General features: G+C 37.7%; 2 protein-coding genes across 3 annotated transcripts in view; one reads left to right on the forward strand and one right to left on the reverse strand.

Moving 5' to 3' along the window:
* Positions 1 to 16,607, forward strand: part of Cdh12 (cadherin 12) — a 937,606-nt gene that overhangs the window by 364,719 nt on the left and 556,280 nt on the right. The gene's annotated exons all lie outside the window — the stretch shown is intronic.
* On the reverse strand, positions 15,421 to 16,393 carry LOC121144273 (protein NYNRIN-like). Its single transcript, XM_040757656.1, has 2 exons — positions 15,981 to 16,393; positions 15,421 to 15,649 (listed from the first exon to the last, which is right to left on the reverse strand). Exons 1-2 carry the CDS (start codon positions 16,374 to 16,376, stop codon positions 15,464 to 15,466), a joined length of 582 nt encoding a protein of 193 aa, XP_040613590.1. The 5' UTR covers positions 16,377 to 16,393; the 3' UTR covers positions 15,421 to 15,463.

Below are 16,607 nucleotides of genomic sequence, written 5' to 3' on the forward strand. Positions count from 1 at the left end.
TGTCATGGGTGGATGAACAATCTTTAAACCTTGCTTTTGCAGTTTAGTGAGTCTGTCTTCCTAGTGGTCTCTGGTGATTTTGCAACTTTGGCACAACATACCTACTTATGTAAACTAACAAAGGTTAAGCCTTTAATGGTAAAGACAGACAAAAAAATATACACATTGACATAAATACATCCAGAACTCTGCTATACCAGTATTTATGGTTTTTCAGTAAGTAACTGGAATTGTTCTCTCAGGTACATATTGATATTTACCTCATAAATCTTGATTTTGAGATCCTGTGTGTTTACGTCCAGTCAAAGAGTACAAGATGTGTCATTTCTGGGCCAGAACATTTTTTCCATAAGAGATTCACTGCTGGAACTTTGTCTTCTTCTATCAGAAAAAGAAAAAGGCAGAAATTATAGTCTTCCAATATTGGGACCAAATTGCAAAGAATATTAAGTGCAGCCCCTGTTTGGTATGTTATGGAAACAAGGGAAAGATAAGGCTTTACATTGATAAGCCTCTAAGTCTTTGATAGCATTGTTATCACAGCAGGACCCAGGCTATCGTAACTGATGTTAGAACAACCAAAGGTGCATCCCATGATAAAATCATGAGATTAATAAGAAAAACAACAGAGGGTGAATTATTTCAGGAGAATAAATGCTCTTTGATCTTTACAGATAAAAAACTTGTTTTTAGTCCTATGATATGTTACTATTACCAGCTTTTTGTCCAAAAATATTTGCTGTGTGACAATAAATGAGTTTATGCGAAATCTCAAATGTTGCACCTGTTTTAGAATGTTCTTCTATAGGAGCTTTGATTTATTCCTCATTACAGCTCTATCTAATTTGTTGTTCCTATAGTATAAAATTTAATTGATTTATTTTAAATAACTAGGCAAACATTAATGAACTTTAAATTTAATGTGCTTATTTTCCTTGGAGGACATAATTTTTAAATCTTAAAAATGATCTGTTCACTTACTAAATGGTTTGCCTTGCATTTATTGCATATCTACCATCTTTTATAAAATTAATTTTTATTTAAATTGAAAACAATATTATATTACATATCAGTCCCAGGTCACTCTTCCTTCTGTCCTCCCAATGCCATCTTTTAATGACTACTTTACATATTGATAATGGTACAGTGGGTATGGTAATCAATATTCATGTTTATGAAGCACAAACTAATATGTATCATAAACATAAACTGTAATAAAAGAACACATAAAATAAAAACAGTAAAACATAATAAAGAATAACTGATTGGTAACTGAAGTAGGGAATGAGCAATGAATTTTTGAAAATAAGATTGGTATTATGATGCTAAATATAAAAGGAGTCCAGTATGTTAATTTATGTAGTCAGCAATACAGTTTTAAAAGAATGGTTCATGAGTTCTGATGGAGGCCATACCTTGTTATGTATAGCACTAATAAACTGAGTAGAAGATAATTTGGGAAATTCCCAAAGGCTAAACATGTTTTCAGATGTGAAGATGAAGAATTCAGACATTTTTAAGTAGAAGAAAACCGAATTGTGTTTGAAATTCACTGTAAATCCCGTGAATAGTGAATTTAATGCAGAAAAATACATCAAGCAATTAATTTATTAAAGATTTATAAAAAGACAAAAGAGATGTATACAAAGAGATTTGGCCTACTAAGAAATACAACACAAAGACATAGGCAAGAAGAGAAGTTTAGCGTTTAAGCTCAGACCTGGAATCAAGGTTATGTTTAATGTAGTCAAGGAAAGAAGACAATAGATACAATGATTTTAATATGTAGATGTAAAATGTATTAAATAAATCAATGCAAGATTTAACAACAGTAGCATATACAATCTATGATTTTGTCCTGATTAACATCTTTATGTGCAATTCCTTTGTCAAGATGGATAAATAATTTTAACAGACATTACAATGAAGGTGGGTTCATATTATAAAGATACCAACTTCGAAGGTCACTTTGCTAGGTAGAACTAAAATAGTAGTAGTAGTAGTAGTAGTAGTAATGATGATGATGATGATGATGATACAGCATGTGTTTTTAAAGTTACTATTGACTGATTTCAATACATCATGAAAAGATCTTAAAATTTTGAAAGAAGATAGACAAGGATATACAGAAATGATTTTCAAATACCTTCTGCAGCTATAGAGATAGTTATCAAGAATTCTTAGTGTATTCTATTTTCAGGAAAGCTTATAATTTTCTTTTGTTTTTTTCGAGGTAGGTTTCTCTTCGCTTAGAAGGCTGCCCTGGAACTAGCTCTTGTAGAACAGACTGGTCTCAAACTCATAGAGATCCACTTGCCTCTGCCTTCTGAGTTCTGGGATTAAAGGCATGTCTCATTATTGCCCAGCAAAAATTTATAATTTTATTGCTTTATAATATAACAGATTTACAAATATATTAAAACACATGAGATATAACTAAGATAAATTATAAACAAGGAAATGGCAATAAAATAAAATTGTGAAAATTTTCGCATCACTGATTGAAAAGATGTTTAGGTGGAGTGCCTTTAATGGAGATTTGCTGCTCTCTCTTGTCTATTGCGGCATTGTCATTATTTCACTTCTTGATGCAACATTTTTCCTCCTGAACATTAAAAGAAATACTCCATAAAATGCATGTAAAGATGCATTCTTGATGCTTTGCCATTCTAACGTATTCTTAACTGATGTGATTAACAGTGTGGCATTCTGCACTAATCACATCCAGGTTCTTGGGGGGTCTCATTTGAGCTTGAAAATATCATTGGATTGTCAATGTTGTTCTTCTGATACATACTTTATCTCAAAGTAGAAAGTACATTTGAGAATATATAATCTATAATTTTAAGATAAGAACCTGTGGACATCTAAAGAAAATTCTTTTTAGGTAAAGATGTATATTGTCAATTAAAACATGTACAAGCAAAGCAATATATATATATATATATATATGTGCTTGTGTGTGTGTGTATGTGTGTACATGTTTTATATTACTAGTCTTTTGCATATGTATTATGGTTTCTGCTTTTGAGTTTTTATGGGTCTTGTGTGCACGTGTGCTGTTTGTGTGTGTGTGTGCAAATATGTGTCTGTCTAAGGTGTATGTGTTTCTCTTGTTCTTTTTTTGTCCTATGTCTTCAGTTTCATTTGCTTTTTTACATAACTTTTTTTGAGAAAGTGAAGACAAAGAAGACAGAAGGAGTGAAGTTGGGTGGGTGGTTAAGTGGAGCAGATCTGGGAGGATATGAGGCAGGGGAAACAATGATCACTATGTATTGTTTGGAGAAAAATATTTCCCATTAAATAAGCAATTCCTCCAAAAGATTCCATTGACATTTTTATTGAAATATCACATTTTACTTTAGAATATTGCAGGAAGATTTTCATTGTGATAGTAACACTGATTTCTTAACAAAAATTGTTTTAAAGAAAAACCCTGCAAGAAGAGGTAAATCAGTTTTATTGTGTCTCTAAACACAATCTAACAATGCTTTTGACGTATATATGTATTTGATTGGAATTCTTTGATCTCTCTCTCACAACTTTTTCTTTTCTAAATATTGCATTTTAATTTTATGTCTTATTTTTAATGCATGAAGACATGAGAATAAGGATTACTTTTTTCTCTTTCTTTTTTTATTTTATCATTTTTTATTTTAATTTTAAATAGCTTGTTTTACATGTCAATCCCAGTTCCCTCTCCCTCCCCTCCTCCCACACTCCCCTTCCCCCCCCCTCCCACCCTATTGCCAAATCCTTCCATATAAGGGATATCTAGAGTCTGTCATTTCACTCTGGGTAGGGTCCAGGCACTCCCCTAAGAGTCCAGGCTGAGAGAGCATCCCTCTTTGTGCTATAGGCACACAATGACTGTTTGTATTCCAGGGATAGACACTGATCCACAGCTCAGCGCCCCATAGGTTGCCCAGTAATTCTCACTGACACTCACATTTGGGGGGTCCAGATCATTCCCATGCTGGCCTCCCCACTGTCGGTCTGGGGTCCAAGAGCTCTCCCCTGTTCAGATCAGCTGTCTCTGCTGGTTTTGCCAGCCCAATCTTTGCCAATTTGCACATCACTCCTCTCTCTCTGTCACTGGGTTCCTTGGGTTCAGTTCAGTGATAATTGTGTGTTTGCCTCTGCTTCCATCAGTCACAGGATGAAGGCTCCTGGATGGTTATAGACATCAAATTCATTATCAGGAATGGGCATTTGAGGTGCTCCCTCCACTATTGCTTAGCTTGCCAATTGGTGTTAACCCTTTAGATCACTCGAGGTCACTCTGGTGCCTGATCTGTCTTCGATTCTATGATTTCCTCTTCCCCCTATTCTACCCCCACCCATTCAACTTCCTGTTCCCCCATGACCAACTCTCTTCCTCTTCACCCCCTCTCTCCTTCCCAGCTCCCACTCTCCCCCATCCCTCGCCGTGTTCCCCATCCATTCAGAGGATCTTGTCTCAATCCTCTTCTCTTGGGTACTATACATAGGCATCACCATAACTGGCTTCAAGCTCTATTATAGAGCTATAGTCCTGAAAACAGCTTGGTATTGGCACAAACATAGGCAGGTAGACCAATGGAACCGAATTGAAAGCCCTAATTTTAACCCACACACCTATGAACACTTGATTTTTGACAAAGAAGCTAAAACTGTACAATGGAGAAAAGAAAGCATCTTCAACAAATGGTGCTGGCATAACTGGGTACTGGTATGCAGAAGACTGCAGATAGATCCATGTTTATTGCCTTGTACAAAACTTAAGTCCAAATGGATCAAAGATCTCAACATAAATCCAGCCACACTGAAACTTTTAGAAAAGAAAGTGGGAGATACTCTTCAACGAGTTGGTACAGGAGACCACTTCCTAAACATAACACCAGTGGCACAGGCACTGAGAATGACAATTAACAAATGGGACCTTTTGAAACTAAAAAGCTTCTGTAAGGCAAAGGACACAGTCAAAAAGACAAAAAGGCAGGCCACAGAATGGGAAAAGATATTCACTAACCCTACATCTGACAGAGGGCTAATCTCCAAAATTTACAAAGAACTCATGAAACAAGTCTCCAAAACACCAAAGGATCCAATTAAAAGGTGGGGTACAGAACTAAATAGAGAATTCTCAATAGAGGAGGCTAAAATGGCCAAGAGACACTTAAAAAAATGCTCAACATCCTTAGCCATCAGGGAAATGCAAATCAAAACAACTCTGAGATACCATCATACTCCTGTCAGAATGGCTAAAATCAAAAACACCAAAGACAATTTATGCTGGAGAGGATGTGGAGAGAAGGGAACACTCCTCCACTGCTGGTGGGATTGCCGACTCATACAGCCTCTTTGGAAATCAGTATGGAGATTCCTCAGGAAAATGGGAATCAATCTACCACTAGACCCAGCAATTCCATTCTTAGGCATATATCCAAATGAGGCAAATTCATACAACAAAGACATCTGCTCCACTATATTCATAGCAGCATTATTTGTAACAGCCAGAACCTGGAAGCAACCTAGATGCCCCACAACTGAAGAGTAGATAGAGAAAATGTGGTACATTTACACAATGGAGTATTACTAGGCAGAAAAAAACAATGGAATCTTGAAATTCGCAGGTAAATGGATAGCACTGGAAGAAACCATCCTGAGTGAGGTAACCCAGTCGCAAAAAGACAAACATGGTATGTACTCACTAATATATGGATTTTAGACATGGATCAGGATAGTGCCTTGCACTTCTACTGATAGAGAGTCTGGGAAACAGGAAAGAACCTAAAAGATATGCACATATGCATAGTACCCAAGGATTACTTTTGTGTGCTAAAATAATTGACATATTTTAATTTGTGCCTCATCAAGAATATGATAAAACATTTACCTGTATTGAAATTTTTTCTAGTGTTCAGTACAAACAAAATCCTCACATTATGCTTGCTGATACTAAGAGAAATAGCTTCAGATCTGAATGAATTATAAGTTATTGACATCCAGGAATATCATTTTTATTTTAATAAAATAACTAAAATACTACTTTGTAATGTATTTTTGTAAATTTCCTTAGGGTTGTTTTATTCAATCATATCTCAAGCCATTGAATCAAAATGAGAGATAAAATTATTTTGTCATTCAGGGAATTTAGGCAAACTGATAATTAAAGACCTTGAAATATCTGTGCATTATTTAAATTACATAATCTATTATATAATGGCATTTTTTTCTGTGCTTCCATTTAACTTATCTGTGTTGAATTCCTTTTAAGGAAATCTTCTTAGTTAGGCTTAACTGTACTTGTAAAATTTGTATGTATTTAGTGCTGTTTTTATACGCAAAGATATAGTATGACATACACAATATAATTTTAAACATTTTTATTTATTATTCTTTCTATTTAGAAATAACCATGACTTGAATGATGACCATGGCCGATACCATTCAATGAACCCTCTTCTTGAATTTTTCATGAAATTCAACTCTGTTCTTTACATTATCCCTACTGATTGGATATATTTGATTTTTCTTTCCTGAAATGACATTAGTGATGTGTCAGGCTGTTCCCCGGAAAGTATCTGTTATTGAAGTATACTTCTTACCCAAAATATGAGTATTTAGTACATTAGTTCTATTCATAGTAGACAGTTAACTTAATTCATTATGGATCATCAGATATAAAGGAAAATCTCTTTATAACCAGAAATAAATGTGTGTCTCCTAACTTGGAGAATGCAGTGAAGATGTTGTTTTTAGACTGAAGTAATACAAGGTTTAAGAGTTAGAAATGATAGCCATTTCATGATCAGAATAGACAGAGGTTACTTGAGTGGTATCTGAACATTTGTCCAGGATTTCTCCCAACAATTGGTTGGTGACTGTTTTTGAAGGATCTTTTAAAAAGGCACAGTCTATATTATTTCAGCAAAGATACAAGAAATCGTAAAAACAATTAGACTTATGCAGTGATATGAGGCAAAAAAAAAGAGAGACTGTAAGCAGTATACTTCTCTGTTGAAAGACTCTGTTGCCATTATTTAAGGAAAAGTACATAAAACATTCAGAGAACAGCAGATTGAGAGAAAATGTTATGAAGAATTGATACAGTGAATATGCTCAAAACAGGAAGAAAGAGCTAGCTTTAGTTGATAGCCAAGTCAGCAGGTTAATCTGCTGTGACCAGAAAAGCACAAACTAAAGAGACCCTTTCCTATCCTTAACTCTCTTTCTCTCTCTCAGTTTTCATCCATTTCTGGAGGTGGTATGAGACATTTGAATCTCATAAGGTGCGTCAAATTTCAGAAATGTTATTAGGGGAGAGTGCTAAAAAGATGACTCATGGATGAAGCACTCCCTGTAAAATCATGTGTGTCTCAACTCAAACCCACAGAAATATGCCTCAGTAACTTTGATTATTGCATTATTTGTAGGAAAAAGGTAGATTTCCAGGCAGTCTCTTTTAATAAAATTTTAACCATTATGAAGAGCAAAGTTTTTATGGAGGTAAAAATTAATATCCTGAATAACATTTGCTAAGTTCTACTTTTAGATACAACAACAAAATATTGTCCCTGACACTTTTCCCAATGAGAATTAGTTTCCCTTACTCCATAGATATCGTCAAATAGAAAAATTATGTTGCTGTGAAATTCTAAGTGTGCATACCTGTGTGGGAACATGTGCATACATATTCACAGAAATAGTTTCTTAGAAAATGTATAATGTTTGTAATGGAATGAATGGAAAAGGGAATGTACTGGGGGTTGAACTTATGATTTCAGAGATTTATTTTACATTTTCTCTTTGATGTGTGATTTTACTGGACATTTTAGTTCAAAATCCTACTATTATTCTTTTTGGGGGTGTTTATATGACTGCTAATTGTTTGACAACTAATAAATCATGATCTTCTATATTGTTTTTTCAGAATAATTTAAGCAATTCATTTTCCATGTGCATTTAAATTTGTACACATCTAAAGTTAGTTATATTTATATGTTCACACACATCTATAATTTGCAAATGCCTATACTTTCATATGTATATATGCAGTTATAAATCACCTCTACTTATGAGCAATGTCTACTGAACTCATTTTTCTCAGGTTGCAGCATATATATATTCATGCATAGATACAAAAAACTTAAATAGGAAAACTGCAGATGTCTTATTTCAAAGTATTTGAAAATAGACTGACAACTTCTGGATATATTTTAAATCAAATCAAACAGTGGAATTAAAGTCTCTGAATGGAAAGTGAAGGGATGAAAGAAGTTCTCAAGATGACTTAAAGTCCTGACATTGACAAATTGCCACATAATTGACAGTTGTTAGCTGAGAGTCCTTAACTATTAACTTGAATTTAATTGGTCTGCTACTTTTCAATTTCTTGAGAGGTTTAAGATTTAACAAATCACCTTGGGCTCATTTTGTGTATGACATCTATGTTTTGGAGTTAAGATACAAGGTATTAATTGTAAAGGCAGTTCTGAACTTTTAGAAGAAGTTTCCAGGTGATGTGGACTGTGACATTTTAGTGCCACTGTCACTGGTTTGAACAGTAAGACTAAGAGTAGGTGACATAGCACAATAAATGAGAAGGCCACATTTGTAGCTATGCATTATAAAATCTAGGACCATTGACTAAATGTAATTTAGAGCTTAAGCAAGGCTAAGAAATCATAAATCTGACTAGTTTTGCATGAGTGTACATCAGAAACATAGACCAATTCATTGCTGATGCTCTCACTACAAATCTAAAGAAAAGATCAAGCAGCTGTCCAATCTATACAACATTAATATAACGATATAAAGTTGTGTATAAGTGTGTGTGTATAAAATGTGTGTGTGTGTGTGTGAAACTTTTATAACATAACTTAAAACTGCTAAGACTAATTTTTATTTGTGTTACACCCAATTTGGAACTAGCAATGACTTCCAAGGCTTAAATCTAAAACAAGAGTTTTATATGAGGTTCCTTTCATCTGCTTTTATATTACCTTAAATGTTTATTTTTCATATTGTCACTGAATTTTCTCACTGTTCATCTCTTTTCCAATCCAATATCTGAATACTGGCTTTCTTTGGAAAATTATTTTATTTCTCTTATGTATGCAAAATAAAAATGAAGATATGATTGTTTGATAACTTTGTGGCGATAGAATGTTTACTTCTAATTCTACTTATTATCTGTGTTCTTTTATAGTTTGAATATACCTGGCTTATATTAAAATATATTTAATTATATTTTATATGCTGTTGACTGCATTACATTATGAATTTCGTAAATTACAATTATTTTAAAATGATCAGTATTTCTAATTTAAAAAATTCTTAACAGAAAGTAAATGACAATTTTAAAATGTTATATTTACCTTCAATTATCTTTAATAAAATTTGAAAAATGAAAGACAGATAATCTCATGGGATTGTATACCACAATAAATGAATATTACATTGATTATTTTATTAGTTGCTTTTAAAACAAGGAAATGATTTATGGTTTTGAAAATGTTACTTTATACTGTTAGAAAATTATTCTTTCATTCCTAAAATATTTTATTCTTCAGTGAAAATATTACAGCAACATCAGTGAGCATTAATGTTCTCAAAGAGAAAGAAACATTCTTGAACACAGGAAAGACTAGAGGGGTGTATGAGAAGAAAATATGTAATACAAGTGTCTTACATCTTCATTTACTTATTTTTTTCATACAAAAGTTTTTGAGCATGCTTTTATCCTCTCCAATTATTTGCAGAACCTATCAGTCAAGCATCACATTTCTCTCTCACTGTCAAAATAAAAAAAGTAATGAAAATCAAAACAAAAAAACTACTAAGACAAAATTTTTTTAAAGATCCTATAGGAAATAGGTAGGCTGTTTAGGCTACTTTTTGCACTTAGATGTTCAATAACACAAATTATTACAAATAGACAAGGTTCAGATAGACAGTCTCTTCATCACTCAGTCCTAAAGGGTGTCTTTTTTACAGACTGCCCCCAAACAAAATCCCACAAAGAGAAGAAGAAATGGACACAAAGTCCCACTCCTAGCCAAGAAGATTTTGCCATGAATATGTGCTGGCAAACCAAATTCATTTTTCTTCAGTGAAGTGTCGCTGGGTACACATCACTCCATGTGCTATGGGAGGAGTTGCCCAAGAACATTGTATTTAATTGAAAGAGTTCTGCAGTTCCACAAAGAATTGCCTGTTTTACTTGTACAGGTGAGGCTTTGCCACATCTCAATGTTCTTAACACATAGTCATTCATGGAAAACATAGAATCTCTTTCCAAAAAATTATCGTAAGTTTGTTCCCCATATGTTTCTTATATTGTTCATAGATCATGGATTCCTTAAGTTCAACTAAAAAGGGCTGTAGTCATCATGGTTTATTGGTTCTTATTTTGTTACTTTAAGCATGATGGCACATACATATAATCTCAGCAACAATGAGACAGAGGCAGGAGGATCAGTTCTGGGTCATAGTTAGCTATATAGTAAGTCAAATCTATCCTCAAATAAATACAAAACTCTAGTTAGTCAAACCTACCCTCAACTAAATACAAAGCTCTAGTGAGTCAAATCCACACCTGAACTATATAAAAAGCTATCTGTAAAAAAAAAAGAAAAATGTGTTTATACATATGTATATTAACAATTGTTAGTATTCTTATATGTGTTGTTGGCAAATAATGACTGCCTACATGACTGCCTACTTTTATACATATACCTTATTTGACTTATTTAGTACTTTTGATACTATATTACTAGTCAGTGTATTGTCTTAACTAAAAACTATAAAGATATATGTATAATTACATTAATAGTTTACAGAAGTAAAAGTAACTGAGATTTATTTTTCAAGAAAGGGTTTCTCTGTATAGCACTGGCTATCCTGGAAGAGACCAGGCTGGCCTCAAACTCACAGGGATTTACCTTCCTCTACCTCCCAGGTGCTAGAATTAAAGACCTGTGCTAACACAACTCAGTTGAGATATTGTTATAAAGTATACTATATATGAGAAATGTTCCATAGTTACAGTCTTCTCAAGAATGTTGTAAACATAGAAGCCTATTTCAATTTAAAATGTTTTTATTTGTTAACATAAATAGGGCATATGCCAAACTGACTGTTGAATGTTTAAATTTTATTCTCTTTTATGTGAAATAACACCAACAATGCAATATGAAGGAAGCTCTGAGGAATATTGAACCTGCAGAAGCTTTGACAGGAGTTTCTTTCCAACCATAATGAGAGCATTATTTCTAATTTTAGAATCTTGGCAAAGAAGAACAAGCCGAAATCATTAGTGGCCATTACGTTGTATAGCACTGCACAGTCCACAATGCACATTAGTGAACGTTCAATCTTGTATAATAGGCATTCGTTCCAGATAAAATATCCAATTACTAGGTAACAGTTTGTTACAGTATACCCACTGAGAGCAGCATATTGCAGGAAAAATAAGAGGTAGATATAGATTGGTCACTGATTTTCAACAATCAAGGAGAAGAAAAGAATTAAGAAAGAAACTCTAAAATGGCAGAATCAAAAGAGTGGATATTTAAAACAATTGTACCTTTTGCATCTTAATTCTACAAAGTTTTCAAGTGAGATTTCCTAAATTCTGATGCTGGAAATTCTTTATTTACTCTATTATATTTGAGCAAAATAGCATTTTTCCATTTCACTTTACAAAAGAGATGTATCTCTGATCATTAACCTTTTTTCTTGTAATCTTTTGCATGTATTTTGTGGTTCAAGGGATCCGATGGGGTTTGGGTCGTCCTCATCATTTCTGGAAGGCATTACTAATTTAAGTACTTCAAATAGCTCAGTTTCTAGAGCATGAAAAGCGTTCACCATACTCCAGTGGGTGATTACCTTCAACAAACAAATTTAGAAAAAAAACACCCCCTCACTACAATTACAAGTATTCAAGGTATTTCCTCAAGTTGTAAATAACCTTGAAAATACTTAACAAAGGAAATGGAAAACTAGTCTTGCCCCAAATCGGCAAACTTTGTAACCAGTCTGCTTCACAGCATTATTTCTACATGAGATTTCATCTATTCTCACTAAAACATTAATTACTTTCATGTCATTTCTTGTGTAATGATGCTTCAATTTTGAACTAGCTGATTTGTTATAGAGAACCAATCAACTACTTTCAATGGCAAAGACTTTTAAAACCTGATACTTTTCAGGTATGCCATGTTTTTTCCATGTTTTGAACTTACATGATCACTAAAGTGAAATGGCATCAGATGTGGAGTATTAAAAATAAGTTTTGTACTTAAAATAATACATAATTTCTGTTAATGATATAGCATGAGAAACCTTGGTGAATTTCATGGGTGGCTAGGTTAACTTAGTCAGAGGGACAAACATGCCAGGTAGACAGAGCTTAAGTAAGAAGCTTAATTAGAAAGGGGAGGGAGGGGGAAAGAAAGGGAAAAAAGGTAGACACAAAGATAGAGAGAGGACAGAAGAGAAGAGGGAGACAGGAAAAGTCCTGTCTGCCCCAGGGCAACTGAGGGGAAAGATATCAGGAGAGAGCAGAAAGAGAATGTAAGTGGGAAGGGTCTTTCTTTTTTTTATTAATTCATATTTTCCTTTTCATTATTTTTTATTACATTTTTTTTAGAAAAGAGCTTTCTTCACATGTCAATCCCAGCTCCCACACTCCCCCACCATCCTCCCCAGTCTCCCACCCTATCTCTATTTCCTTCCACATAGGGAATATCCAGAGTCTGTCATTTAGCTCAGGGCAGGGTCCAGGCCCTCCCACAAGAGTCCAGGCATAGAGAACATTCCTCTTTGTGTTATAGTGAAAGACCCCAAAAGGGATACTTTCACGGAAGGGAGACCCAAACCCAAGGAACAGCGAGACCACGAGCTTGGATGCAACAGCAAGAGGCTTTATTGATAACACACGGGTACCCGGGCGTCTCAGTCTTGGGGAACTGAGCGCCCCGAGCTGAGGACTCAGGGGTTCTTTTATAGCAAAAAGCGCGGTACAGAAGCGAGAAGCCTAGTAACAGGACCCTGATTGGGCAATTTAAATGAGGCTAGGGCTCAGAGCGCGGGCAATTGAGGTTTTTCTTGGAACTCAAGTCTTGGCCTTGGCCCTATCTGAGGAACAATTAGTCTCTGTGTTTGCTCAATCCTGCTGAGCTGGCCGTCTGGTCACCCGCAGATATCTCTGTGTTTGTTTAACCTTGCTGAGCTGGCCATCCGGCCGCCCGCAGACACCCGGCAGCCTGTGTCCTTGGGCTGAGCTCCCTTCTGATAGGCAATGACTATGCAGCTGTGGGGGAACGGAATTTTCCATGAGCCTCAGCTGCCTGTTTAAACTGGGCCAGGGTCTTTCATTCCCCCATTGCTCTTGTAACTGAATGGAATCTTTCATTCAGGAGTTTCTACCATCTCGAGATCCCTCTGTTTTAGCTGCTGGTACTGTTGGGTTAAGACCAGGGATTGTACAACCAATAACCTTTCTTTTATGAACAGGGTCAGTCTGTTTAAGATGCATGGCCCAAACATCAGAACCAAAAGTATAATGATCAGGGGTCCCATAATGGTGGATATGAGGGTCGAATACCAAGGGGACCTGTTATACCAGTTCTGAAACCATCCCTGTTGGGACTCAATTAGTTGTTGGTACTTTTGGCGTCTTTCTTTTATCTTGGCCAGGTTGTCTCTTACCACTCCTGTATGGTCTGCATAAAAGCAGCATTCTTCTTTAAGGGCCGCACAAATTCCCCCCTGCTGCAAAAATAAGAGGTCTAGTCCCCTTCTATTTTGGAGGGCTACTTCTGCCAGGGAGGACAGGGACTTCTCCAGGGCAGCGACAGATTCTTCTAAAGACCGAATATCTGCATGCATTACTTGTTGTAGGAGTTGGAACTGTCTAGTTTCCTGCAGTGCGACAGTACCGGTTCCTATTCCTGCCGCTAGGCCTCCCATGATTAATCCACCTAGTAGGATGGCAGTAGTGATGGAGATAGGTTCCCTCTTACTGCGGCCAGTTCTTATTAAGTCATAGTCAGAGGGGTGGTAAATTACCTTAGGCCATAATTCGATCAGAACACAATAGTCAACGGTGGTATTAAGTACCGTGGTGGAGACACAAGGGGTCAATCCAGTGCTGCATGCCCAATATGTCCCATTGGGGGCTATCAAGTAGCGGCTACTTTGGGGCAAAGGCTCAGTAGTATTGCATAGTCCTTGATGCGTGGCAGGGACCTTACCTATACATAGCCCCTTTCCGGACACTTCTGAGATGGTCAATTTATGTTGCATGGCTGTCCCACAAAGAGCCTCGGCTGTGGCCTGATTTATATATTTGCCCACAACCGCTAAGCCTTCACAATAGGGAGGTTGTGGAGTCAGACAAAGCCAGCATTCCTTAGTCTTATCTGGGCGAGTTAAATTCAGAGTGGCATATGTCCCTTGGATCAGGGCTAATATTCTATTTCCCGTGCCTTTAGGAGGGGGAACCATCCCGATAGGGGGAACTGAGGAAGGTTTGGGAGTGCTTCCTGGGGAGAAGTTGTGCACGAGAGCGGCTGTGGTTCTAGGCAGGGTCATGGGCCAGGTATCAGCCATGGGTATGAGTAGGCTAGGCCGCTTTTGATCAGCATGGACCTGGTTAGGGCCTATGGCCTGTGAATTGACAGGAGCCACTTTACATCTGATTTTGAAGATTACTCCCCTGTCTGGCCCGTCTAGATACCAGCGCAAACCCCAGGTATTCCCAGTCTGCCAGTCCGAGGCTTGCTTCCCCTGCACAGTGAAGGAGATGGCAAGGGGCATACCTATCATTCCAGATTTTTCTTTGTCCCAGCCTCTGCATACTTGTATTTTATCCCAGGATGAGGATGGCCTCCAATATGCATCCCCTGTGGTCTCGCACCCCCAAGATGCACAGAAAAAGTAGTCGTATCCCCCACATTTCTGGGCCTGTTGCCAGGCACGCCCATCTCGGGGGCAGACATAGAAGTCCTTTGAACTTAGCTGCTCTCTGGCTCGTTGATCAACACACCCGGGGGTGGTTTCTCTGGAGTCCATGAGTGCACGTCGACGTCTGTAAAAGTGGGAACCACTGGCGCATGCCTTCGGGTGGCAATGGGGAATGTCCCAAGTGTCCAATCCTGCTACTAAATCACAAAATTCAGGCCACAGAGTGGGCCACCATGTCCCAAGTGCATAAATGACCTCCCCCGTTTGGGAGAGAACCTCCCAGGTTAATTTATAAACGGTATGGGGATTGGAGGCCAAACCAGTGTTTGATTTTATGAGGAGGGCTATTAGCAGGAGGGAGAGGAACGGGTAAGTCTTATCTTTAGAGGATTTTGAGTGTGCTGAGCCTTCCATCCTGGGTCCGGATCCTCAGGGGAGGCAGCTTTTACATGCGAGGCGTGTATCCAAGCAGCAATCCCGTCCACCTTGAGAGCAGTAGGGGTGGTCAACAGGACCGTGTATGGTCTCTTCCAGCGGGGTTCAAGGTTCTTAGCCTGGTGGCGTCGGACCCAAACACTGTCTCCCACGTGATAGGAGTGGGGGACGATAGGGTGTCTCCTCTGGTCTCGGTAGGCTTGGGCCAGGGGCTTCCAGACTTCCTGCTGGACCAGCTGGAGTGCCTGCAGGTGAGCTTGAAGAGAGGGGGAATTGGCATGGTCAGAAATATCTTGGTCAAAGAACTGAACAAAGGGAATGGTGGTTCCATATAAAATTTCAAAAGGGGTGAGGCCATGGGGGCCCGGTGTATTCCGGGCACGATAGAGGGCAAGGGGGAGCAAGAGGACCCAGTCTTTAGTGCCAGCTGCAAGCGATAATTTAGTTAGAGTCTCCTTAATGGTTCTATTCATTCGCTCTACCTGTCCTGAGCTTTGGGGTCGGTAAGCACAATGTAATTTCCAATCAATCCCCAACAAGGTGGCCACAGACTGACTTAAGGTAGGCCCGTTGTCTGTCCCCAATACCTGTGGCATTCCGTAACGGGGGAAGATTTCTTCAAGAAGTTTCTTGGTGACCACCTTTGCCGTCTCATGCTTAGTAGGGTAAGCTTCAGTCCATCCCAAAAAGGTGTCAACAAAAACCAGGAGGTACTTGTATCCATATTTTCCTGGTTTGATTTCTGTGAAATCTATTTCCCAATGCACCCCAGGCCAGTGCCCCCGAGCTCGAGTCCCCATGGGTAGCTTTAGCCTGGTCGCATTTACGCGGGCGCAGGCATCACATCGCTCAGTTACTTGTTTTAGTAATTCTTCCATTCCCAACAGGTGGCGGGTATTTTCTTCCCGGGCTAATAGTTCTCGCATTTTCCTGGAGCTCAAATGAGTGAGTTTGTGTAGGCTGTTAATCAGATATCTAGTCATTAGGCGGGGAAGGACAGTTTTTCCTTGATAGGTCCAGAGACCATCATGTACTCGGGTCACCCCCAGTCTTTTCATGGCCTTGATGTCTCCTATCTCATAGTCCCATGACGGAGAGGTCTTCTCGGAAGCCTCATTTGTTACAGGGACTACAGCTGCCTGAAGGAGGTGACTGCTGTTTTCCATGGCCAGGGCAGCCTCCCGGGCGGCCAGGTCTGCCCTCCGATTTCCCCG

This window comes from Mesocricetus auratus, unplaced genomic scaffold, assembly GCF_017639785.1.
Source record: "Mesocricetus auratus isolate SY011 unplaced genomic scaffold, BCM_Maur_2.0 Super-Scaffold_100015, whole genome shotgun sequence".
NCBI lineage: Eukaryota > Metazoa > Chordata > Mammalia > Rodentia > Cricetidae > Mesocricetus > Mesocricetus auratus.

Coding starts and splice junctions, on each gene's coding strand:
- LOC121144273 (XM_040757656.1), bottom strand. CDS start 16,376: ATGACTAGATATCTGATTAACAGCCTACACAAACTCACTCATTTGAGC. Junction 15,650..15,980: donor CCCGTTACGGAATGCCACAG/GTATTGGGGACA, acceptor CCTCTCTTCAAG/CTCACCTGCAGGCACTCCAG.